This window comes from Atta cephalotes, assembly GCF_000143395.1.
Source record: "Atta cephalotes unplaced genomic scaffold scaffold00004, whole genome shotgun sequence".
Classification (NCBI taxonomy): Eukaryota; Metazoa; Arthropoda; class Insecta; order Hymenoptera; family Formicidae; genus Atta; species Atta cephalotes.
In genome coordinates this window covers 5,125,095-5,136,637 of record NW_012130068.1, presented here as the reverse complement: position 1 = coordinate 5,136,637, position 11,543 = coordinate 5,125,095, and the positions used below count along the sequence as shown (strand labels likewise).

General features: G+C 31.8%; 1 protein-coding gene across 1 annotated transcript in view; it reads right to left on the bottom strand.

Moving 5' to 3' along the window:
- Window positions 1-7,757: 7,757 nt before the first annotated feature.
- LOC105626156 (neuromedin-B receptor) overlaps window positions 7,758-11,543 on the bottom strand; it is a 5,479-nt gene continuing 1,693 nt past the window's right edge. The window contains exons 2-6 of the mRNA XM_012207468.1: window positions 10,668-10,860; window positions 10,316-10,449; window positions 9,965-10,138; window positions 9,624-9,874; window positions 7,758-8,070 (exon numbers count right to left, since the gene is read on the bottom strand). Coding sequence (XP_012062858.1) covers window positions 7,758-8,070; window positions 9,624-9,874; window positions 9,965-10,138; window positions 10,316-10,449; window positions 10,668-10,860 — 1,065 coding nt within the window. The remainder of the gene's footprint in view (window positions 8,071-9,623; window positions 9,875-9,964; window positions 10,139-10,315; window positions 10,450-10,667; window positions 10,861-11,543) is intronic.

Genomic DNA, 11,543 nt, shown 5'->3' with positions numbered 1-11,543 from the left:
GTGAGTCCCCTTACCTCTCACAAATTGGGGTGCTTTTTTAATGTGAGTCCCCTTGCCTCTCACAGATCAGAGTACTTTCACCCCCTTGTATCTTCGGAACCATGCTTATGCTTATTTTGAAATTCTACTGGGGGGATTAATGTTTCATCTAATATAAGATGTAGTAAAAAGAAATCCATTATTTTTGAAGAAATTGAAGGCTTTATTTAGTATAGTTAGAATGATCCAATTTAGGTCAAATATGCACCGTTTTGTTCGATAACTTGTTGCCATTTTGAAGAATTCCATTATGCTTCTCTCATAGAAATCCTCGTCCTTATTGGCAAAAAATTGGGACAGTCGATTTTCACAAGCTTCTCTTGAGGCGAATTTTTCACCAGCAAAATTATTCGCTATAGACAGGAACAGGTGGTAATCACTTGGAGCCAGGTCCGGACTATAAGGTGGATAAGAATCTCCCAACCAAGCTTCCGGAGCTTTTGGCGAGTCACTATCAATGTGTGTGGCCTTGCGTTGTCCTGATGGAACACAATTCCTCTCCTATTGGCCAACGCTTCTGGGCTATTGCTACCTTCAGACAGACTACAACTGATCCAATTGTTGACAGTACAGGTCCGAATTAAGAGTTTGGCCATAGGGGAGCAGCTCATAGTAGATGATTCCCTGCTAATCCCACTAAACACACAGCAAAACCTTCTTGGCCGTCAATCCTAGCTTGGCCACCGTTTGCACCGGCTCATCGCGATTCGACCACGACCATTTTCGCAGTGACGTTGTCGTAAGTGACTTTTCATCACTATCCGCTTTAGAAATGGGTCGATTTTGTTGCGATTCAGCAGCGATTCGCAGATGGAAATTCGGTCTATGAGGTTTTTTTGCGTTAACTCGTGTGGCACCTATACATCGAACTTCTTTTTCCAGCCTTATTCAAGTGGTTCCAAATGATTTTTTGTGCAATGTTTAACTCCTGGGCAATCGAAACAGTGCTTACATGACAGTCGGACTCGAGTAATGGCCATCGCTAGCCACTACTTTTTCCCATCTTTCTGGTAGGTAGCATGTGGATACCGCGTCGGAAGAACGCTTCATCTTTTGAGGCTATCCAATCATTGACACAATTATCTTCATATGATGAAGTGCTGCTCAGACAGGCCATGTGTCATCGATTGGAACAAGTGGTACTTGGAAGGAGCAATGTCTGGATAATACGGCGGGTGGGGTAGAACTTCCCATTTGAGTGTTTCTAAGTAGGTTTTGACCGGCGCCGCAACATGTGGTCGAGCATTATCATGCAGGAGAATAATTTTTGTCATGCTTGGAGTAGTAGCGCGTTTTTCCTTGAGTGCTCGGCTCAATCTCATCAATTGTGTTCGATAGAGAGCCCCAGTAATGGTCTCGTTCGGTTTGAGCAACTCATAATACACGACACCAAGCTGATCCCACCAAATACACAACATGAGTTTTTTTCCATGAATATTCGGCTTGGCTGTCGATGTTGAAGCATGAGGTGGTCCTCATGATTTCCTCTTCTTTGGGTTTATCTTTATCGTAGTGGATCTATTTTTCATCACCAGTGACTATACATGCAAAAAACCTTTTCGTTTATGCCTGGTAAGCAGCATTTCACATGTGAAAAATCGGCGTTCAACGTTTCTTGGCTTCATATGGAACCCAATTTCCTTGCTTTTGAATCATTCCCAATGATTTCAAACGATATGAAATTATTTATTGAGTCACTCCTAATGTATAATAAGTGCAAGTTCTTTTTGCGTTTGGCACGAATCTTCATCCAATAATGCTTCTAATTCCGCGTCTTTGTACACTTTCGGCCTTCCGCTATGTTCTTTGTCTTCGATGTCAAATTCACCGTTCTTAAACTTTTGAAACCACTCACGACAACTTTTCTCACTTAAGGCAGCATCACCATATGCTTCTACAAGCAATCTATGAGCCAGCTGCAGATTTCTTCAAATTAAAGAAGTAAATCAAAAGTTCCCGCAAATGACGCTTATTCGGCTCAAAACTCGACATTTTCGTATAAAAAAAATATATGATGCTGATACAAAATCGCTAATATTTCAAGGTTATGGTATTGCTGGATGTCTAATCTTACGATATGTCGTTTTACATCAAATAATTTTAACTACAGTTTATTAGTGGTGCCGTCTTTTGCAAACAGCGGAAACTTATTTGTATTCCCAATACTATTTGTCATAAAAAAAAGAAATTCGAGGTCCAAAAAATAGGCAAAATTTGCCATCATTCTTTGTTTTTCTTTTTAATTTTTTTATTTCAAGATTCCAGGGTTTTAGTCTTATAAATAACGGAAATGACAAATATATATACAGGATATGCGTCACCAAAATCCGGACAAATTTCAATTTAAGTTTTCTGCTATATTGTGCCTCCGCTAGAGATTGTTGTTGGCGTCCAAGAAATCCTGATGCTTCTAATAAACAGTCATATTCTCAAAATGGTGATGTTGAAACCAAGTGCGGAATATAATCGAAGACCTATCATCGAAGGTCTTCGCGCTGGGCATTCAGCAACGGAAATAATTCGATTCTTTGGATTCAAGATCAATCGTTTATGACATTTGGCAAAATATACGGCTTTAGAACAATCCAATGAAGGTTTAATAATAGGAAGAATCACTCGAAAGAACGCATCAAGAGGACCTCCGTAGTTGTTGAAAAGGCTCAAAAACGCTGATTTCGAATGATTCAGGGCAATCATTGCGAAAATTAGTATCGATTGTTGATGTAAGCGAGTCAACAGTGCGTCGAATTGCCGAGGAGGATCTTCGATACAAATCGTATATATTAAAGATACGACAGATGCTCTCTGAGACTACCAGGACAAGCCGAGTTGCTCGCCTCGGTTCTCATTCTGGTCTCCCAACAGCCCAGATTTAAATCCCTTGGACTACTACGTATGGAACGTAGTTGAAAGGGGTCACAAACAAGTCTCGGTATCTCAATGTGACGTCATTAAGGACCGCTATTGAGGCAGCATTCATCGGCATGGACAGCACTATATTACAGCGTGCGTGCGAACGCTTCAGACTGAGAATCATTCAAACTAATCATTCAACTAATGAGGGATATATCGAATAATTGTACTCTACAAAGAATCCCCAAATGCCATGTAAAAGGATTTTTGTAATTTTATAATATTTAATTATTCATTAAAAACATTTTGTTTAAAGAAATTGTTCGATTTGTCCGGATTTTGATAACGCACTCTTCATTTAGAAAATATTTTATATTTTATTTTGTTTATATATACTGTTTATATAGACTGTTATGTATACTGATTGAATATTTTGTTCATGTTATATATTTATTAAGTTTAAGTAATAAAGCCATTCGAAATGTCAAACATCTTTCCTCACAAGTTATCGAAAATGAGTCTTCCTGCACTGAACAGCCATTCAACGTGAGCCGAAGATAATAAGAGAAGATGATATTGATGTGTTATATTTTAATAATAAGGAATAATATTGTAGATTTCAACCTATTTAAAACTATATCGAAATACACGGTTTCTGACAGATTGAAATCTGGGGCACGATTGTGTAATTTGAAATGAAGTGAAAATCACAAAAGTGAGCAAATTCATTAGAATATTTATAATTTCAATGGTCAACACTTAGTACATTTGTTTTCTTTTGCAATTTTCATCTCATTTTAAGTTATTGCTATTGCCGCGTCTTATGTCTGAGACTTAAAAAAAACAAAATAAAAATTAATAGTTACGGATAAAATATGACTAAATAAAGTTAAAAAGTTAAAATTAATTAACTTTTTAACTTTTTAATTTAATTTTTATCTTTTAATTTAAAACTTTTTACATTTAAAACTGAAAAAAATCTGATATTGTAAATTTGATGCTCATACATATTGTACTATTTCTTTTGCATTGTAATTAATAAATATAAAAGTTAAAAAATCATAGACAAAATATTTTACAGAAGAGCTATTAGGAGTCGACGATAACTTTATTATTTATATCTTATTGAACATTGGACTAAAAATTTAATTAAATATAATTAAATGAAAAACGAATTAATTAAATAAATAAAAACGAATAATAGTATATTATAATATAATATATTTTTTTACGCGCTATTAATTTTTATTTTATCAGTGCCATATCTAATATATTTTATTTCATGGAGAATTTATTTAATTTATTTAATAAAATTTAAACATGTTTTGAATAAAAACTAAAGAAATTTTTGTCTTAAATTTTTTTCTAGTAATAAATAAAACAATTACGAATATAACATGCAAACAATACAATTGAAACTTTATAATTATCGTGAATAATTAGTAATACATACATTTTTTAAGCGCAATAAGAAGACATTTTATGAAATATTTTTTGGGGATTTTTATTTACATATTTCATTTGATAATACATCTGTCTTCGTACATATTACAAATAAAAGCTAATATAGACATATGCTAATTAATTAGATGTATTCCAAAAATATAATTTGTTGTCGATTTAAATTTTCTTATTTCTCTCATATATAATCGAGATCAATATTGTGTTGTTTCAAAAGCTTGTAAATAACTCCTTTTTATTTCCCTGCTTAAAAATTCCTATTGAAATCGATAGAAATCAATTAAATCCGATAGAAATGTAATGAGAATGAATTGCTTTAATGGGAAATATAAATTTATCCGATTGAAAATTAATAAAATTCAATAGAATTTCTATCTTCTATAAGAATTGATAGGTGTTTACTGTTTACCCATTGGAAACGTTGGTCATCAATCGGATTTAATAAGATAATTGCAATTTTTGCAGAATTAAATCGATGGAATTTAATCGATCATTCTACTATACATATTAAATGGGCTTTAAATAGAAGATTTACGTGATGAAGTTCAATAGGATTGCATTAGATTTCACACGAATGGTATTTAATAGGTTTATATTGGAAAATTGCTTCGACTGAGATAAATAGAATACTATCGGTTTTCATAATATACGTTCAATGGGTTTTAAACGGAAGATATTTGTGATCAATAGGATTCAGAATTCACACGATCAGCAATCATTGGGATGTAATTAAAAATTCATATGTATCGACATTAATAGGATTTTATCGGATTTTATAAGATACTATTTTATAAGATATTATTTCAATAGATTTTAATTGGAAAACATCATTATTCGAAACTAACGAAATTCCATCGAATTTTATATCATACGTCTTTAACGGCTTTTAATCGAAAATTTACATTGAACAAATTTAATGAAATTTTATTGAGTTTCGTGCATCATGATTTCAATTGATTTTAATAGTTCACTTTTACTGAATTTAATAAGATTCTATTGGATCTTTTATAATAAACACCTAATAGGTTTTAATCGAAAAGTTACTACTATCGAATTTAATGGGATTTTGTAGGATTTTGTAAGTTACATGTGCAAATATGAAAATCTATAGATTCTTATATTAAATATTATATAATATTAATTCCGATTGAGTGACATCGAATCAATTATAGGTATTTGCAGATTGACTCATTCGTTTTGATCGATTAAATCTTATTGAATGTGTATCGTTGGAAAACTCATTTGATTTTGCCTACAAATACATCATTGATTCCTATTGACTTCCATTAAATGCTGATTCATTCCGATTTAGGAAAGTTAATGAGAAATCTATTTTTCAATCGGAGGTTGTTGTTGCACAATTCGGGTTCAACCCGTAGGAAATTTTTCAATCAGTTTCAATGGAAATTTTTAAACAGGTCTTCATTATATTTTCTACTGCTTTTTTAATGCTTTTTTATTTTGCTTTCTATACAAATAGCGGTATACATTTTTAGTAATTTCTCTCATATTTTGCATATGAAAGAAGTAAGAAATTTTTTAAATCGACAACAAATTATATTTTTATGCGTTATATTTTAAGCTACAGCTTCAAGGTGAAAAAAATGAGAATTTAAAAGAAATTACTAAAAATGCCGCTATTTGTGTAGAAAAATAAACGCATAAAAAAAGCAGTAAAGAATAGATAACATAATAAAGAAATAAAAAAGAAGAAAAAAGAAATAAAAAAAAGAAGAAATAAAAAACTTCTAATACTATAACTTATTCAGTGAAATATCACGGAGAGAATTTTCTTTTAAAATTTACCTTGAAAATATGGTAATTGTGAACAATACAATATTTTAAAGATTTTTACCATGCATTTCAGTAAAATTGATCAAACTTATTTTATACTTTATTGTAATTTTATTAATGAATGAGAGAGATTTACATTAAAATTTTTCAATATACAGTGTTGTCCCACGATTGTTATATTTTCAAGATAAAAAAAAAAGAAAAAATTCTCTCCGTGAATATTTATTAAATATAGTATAATTTTTCATACGAAATAAAACCATACGAAGATAGTTTATTTTACTTTGTTTATACATTTTGCTAATCTACTGTTCCATTAATATTCTTATATTTAAATATGACTTCTTCATATGACCAAACATAAATGCAACAGAAAATGACAGAAATTTATTTGCGTAACATTATCCTAAATCGCAAGGAACAATAAATGTCACTTTAATATGTTATATCATTAAATAATTCAAATATTAGTAACGACATATTTAACTATGACTTTTAAAAAGTAGTAAAATTTTTCTATATACTAACTATTACTATAATTAGTTAAGTAAGTAAAATTTTATTACATTTTGAAAGCCATAGTTAAATATATCGCAATTGAACAATCTGAAGCTTGTTGATTGTAAGAAGATATCATTAAAATATACCCAGTAAATATGCATATCAAAAAACAATCCGAAAGACGTCTTTCAAGATCTTATTTAAAAGATGTTATTTAAATGATTTAGGCAAGTTTAAAGATGTCTTTTTTAAAGATGTCTTTTAAATATCCTTTTTAAAACGTTTTTAAGACTTATCTAATAAATGTTTTGAAGACAATTCTTAATTATATCTTAATATTTTTTAAGCTGTATTTTGGAAATATTTTTAAGACATCTTTGAGAATAAAAATAAGACATATTGCAATTTTGTAATAATTCGTAGTAATATTTGTAATAATTTCAGCGGTGTCACGTACCGAATTATGTGATAGTTAATAGTTAATGGTGTTAAATAGTATATTACTAGAGCTATGCTTGATGCACAGCCTGTGAAGACAGATTATGAGCCTGCTATTAATTGTTTATTGCAAGTAAATAACAAATTGTAAATAGAGTTTGCATTATCTGACATTGTTAGCAAATTGCTGTCAGAAATATGACAACGCCTGCTAGATATACATAGACTATGTCAGCAAATTAGTGGCAGAAATCGAACAAAGTCCTGCTTAAAGAGTAGAACCTGATATGAGAAGACTTTGTTCGGTTTCTGCTGATATAACTTATCAGCAGGCTTTCGATAAATCTATATCCTAATAAAGACACAGATGGTTATGGTTTTATAGTCAATTTTGCAAAACAGATTTTGACTGCAAAATTATAACCATCTGTATTATTTTAACGTGACTTATTCTGCTTGAGAAGACATCTTAAGGATGTCTTAAAATATCTTTTAGCACAATTTTTCGGACATCCTACAGAATTTAATGACATCTTTTAATTGTCTTAAAGACGACTTAATGTTTACTGAGTAATTTCACTTGAGCAATATTAAGTAATATTAAGTGACATAAAAACTTATTTTATATAAATGATTATAAAAAATATGACATTGACATTATCTTTAAATCTTTATGAAGGAACTAATCGATCACGTACGGTTGGTTCTATTGAGATTCGTTGAATTCTTAATGACTCCTCAATATCATTTGGATTCGCCGATAGAGTAATAATAGTTTCTTGTTCTTTAATCAGAGTCCTAGGTCGTATATCAGTCGCCATAATAGAGAGACGCATCATAGTTCGTTGTTCTTGACGAGAATCGCCCAAGTTCTTTTTTGAACTGACAAGCGAAGAACTTGGCCCTTGTTCGCGTGCACTTGGATCTGGTGATTGTCGATGTCCTTTTCGTTTTCTCTTCATCATGGCGCAACAAAACAAGTATCTAACACAAATTACAAAGTTGTTTAGACGTGATCAATTAAATTTTAAGAGTTTAGAAAAAAGGGAAATTTTGGTTTATAAGACTCGGTTAGGCATGCAAGTGCATGCGTTTCGTTCGGAGAGTGTGCGAAAATTAATAGTGATGAGTGCGGATATTTAAAGAGCGTGTGGTTTTACGAGCGTGTGGTTGGACTCGATAAGGAAGTCAAGAAATTAGAGACAGAGACAGGCGATAGTTAGTTCGTAAGAAGCAGACGAAAGAAGGTGTAACGAAAGAGTAATGTGATTATTGAATATCATATCAATAGAGTTTCTTCAGGGATCAAAGACTTGCTTGTTTTCACTTTTCAATATTAGTAATTTATCTGTTCTCGGAATTAGTATCAGTATGATAATATGTCGAAGATATGAGAAAGGAAATAGAGATTTATTAGAAAAAGAAATTAGAGAGATAAAGAGATCATGGAAAAAGAGATCAAAAGATTGAATGAGGAATGGGCTAAGCAAATGAAAGAAGCAGAGATTAGAATAAAGGGATTGACAGAGAAATGCAAAGAACTAAAAGTTAAATATTAGTGTCTAGAAGGAGAGGTTAAGGGAAGAGAAGGGTTGTTAGGGAAAAAACTGAATAGGAAAGAGCAGAGTGACCAGGTGTATATAGTTAAGGTAGAGAGTGAAGAGGAAAAAAAAGGAAATTATGAAAAATAAGCACAAATTAAAAAGAGAGAGAATATTTATAGAAAATGATTTGAGCTGAGAAGAAAGGAAAATTCAGAAAAAAATGAATAGGTAAAAGAGAATAGGTATAGGAAAAAGGGAGAGAGCTATGTTATTTTGGAATTATGCAGGGATATGGAATAAGGATATGGATTTTTGGAGATATGTCAAAGATTTTAACTTTATCAGTCTGTGTGTGATATGGGTATACAGAAAAAGGATTGGGATAAGCTAGACTTCCAAGAACAGGTATGGGAGTATTATTTTGCTAGGAGGGAAGGGAGGAGAGGTAAGACTAGTGGTGGTTTTATAATAGGGAAAAGAAACGGTTTCTTGAGGATTTCTTGAGGCGTTGGGTGGCTCTGGGTTCGGTGGATTCATAATCCGCGGATCTGGATTTAATTCCGCCTGCGCCTTACATATACGCGCCCTTACATATGTGTGGTTTTTACATATTCATAGTTAAGGGGCGCAATTGCCCCAAATATATTCTATGGAGCGTGCCGTCCGCTCAAAAAGTTATCTCTGCTTATGGATAAGGGGGAAAGAATTTAGAGGAAAAATTGGAAGAATTTATGAAAGAAGGGGAAAAAAGAAAGAAATTTAATCATAGGTGGGGGATTTTAATAAGAATAGGGGAGCAATGGAAATGGAGAGAGAGGAAAGCAGCAAAAATAAAACCGTAGGAAATAGACGTACCAGTTTTATGAAATGAGTAAGAGATAAAGGTTTATACTTTGTAAACGAAAATACGCTAGGTGATTGGAAGGATGAATATACAAGGGTTCAACAATTCGGTTATAGATTATGATTATATATTACAATTTTAACACTTACCTGTCAAAATATTTTCTAAAAGGACCACTTACGCAGTAGAGAGCGATAGGGTTGATGCAGCTGTTGATGAAAGCGAGGCAGAAACCCAAGATACGAAAGTAGTGCCAAAAGATATTATAATCCGTTTGCGAAGTTGGATTAAAGTAAAACCACAACATAAAAACATGTTGCGGAAAGAAACAAATAGCAAAAACAATTACGAAAGCCATTACCATCTTCGCTACCTTTTTACGGGCTTGTACTTGTTTTATCTAAAATACAGCATGTATTAATATGCGCACAAATAAACACGTAATGTTTATTATTGTATAAATTATTGTATTTGATGTATGAACTATTACCTGTCCTTGCATTTCGCCGAGTATATCTCTCGTACTGCGCATAAGATGTCTGGCCATCAATATATAGAAAACGGCGATGATGGTGAGAGGTATAACATAGTAGATGAAAAAGCGACATGTTACTATCATCTTTCCATAATTTGGTCCGAATTCCTCGGGAAATGGATAACACACCTTGAATTATATGATACATAAATTATATATCAAAATCTTTAGGTCATTTCTACATACTTTATAGAAGAGAACGTCGTACATTCTTTAGCTTTTACGTACGATTGTTAATGACGAACTTTACGTTACGAGTTAAGTCTAAAATGGGATTATAGTTAGGAGTACGATGATTTGACTTACATAAAAGCTTACGTTCCGATTAACCCTGAAGAATCTAATGTATGAAAAGGAGCCTGGGATCGCACATATTATAGCCAAAACCCAAATCAGGACGACAATAATTGCAGTGAAACGTATTGTTCGTTTTCCACTACCTTGAATAAATAATATCAGATAATTTAATTTAATTATTAGTAGACTTAATCTTTTATTTTTGTTATGGATTTTATTTGTCTTCATAAAAAAATATGTAATTTTAATTTATTGAGAAAGATATCAATTACTTAGGTCTTGATATCAATAATGACATTATTTTAATGATTTATATCGCACATTTCTTTAAGTTTCAAATAACGCAGCTATAGTTTTATACCTGCAACGTGTAATTTTCGCATAGGATCCACGATAGCGAAAAATCTGTCTGCTGACAAAGCAGTTAAAGTAAAAACGGAGACTCCGACAGATATATCCTTTGCGCACTCAGAGAATTTACAGACTAATAATCCAAAAGGCCAAGAATCCAAAACGTAGACGGTAAAAGTGAACGGGACACATGTTATTATTACCTGCAGAACAAATTAAATAATTACGCAACAGTAATCGATTAAAACAAGAAGACAATAGTAATAATATACAGTAAAAGCGTAAAATAATTGAAGATTTGATGGTTAGAACTAAAAGCTCGATTTTAATTGCTTTTATTCAATTTATATAGTCAACTGTTAAAATCTGATATTTGAGCAGTTTGTATTGTAACAGAGCAAACCGCATCTGTCGATACTAGACATTTCAATTAAAAAGCAGCTACTATCTGTATACTATCTGTTTATATAAGCTTATCGTAAAGCATATCATGTAATTAATGAAATGTAATCTACTTGTATAGAAAAAAGTATATTGTAATCTCTGGAATAACTAATTATTGAACAGAGAAGCTGTTGCCGAAAATTCCAGGAATGTAAGAGCCAATTAAGATTGTTTAGTATGTATGGCTGAGAAGCGTGGGTCGAGTCATCCGCATCACGTAGAATTTGTCATGAAGCAACGACGCGAAAATCACATATATATGTGATAATATTTTGCGTCTGCAATGGACGTATTAGTTTAGAGTGCATTCCGTTTCACACATGATGTACATAATGCATCATTTATCCTTGTTATTCACCGAATATTAAACAAGGATAATATATGTGTAATATATATATATATATATATATATATATATATATATATATATATATATATAGTA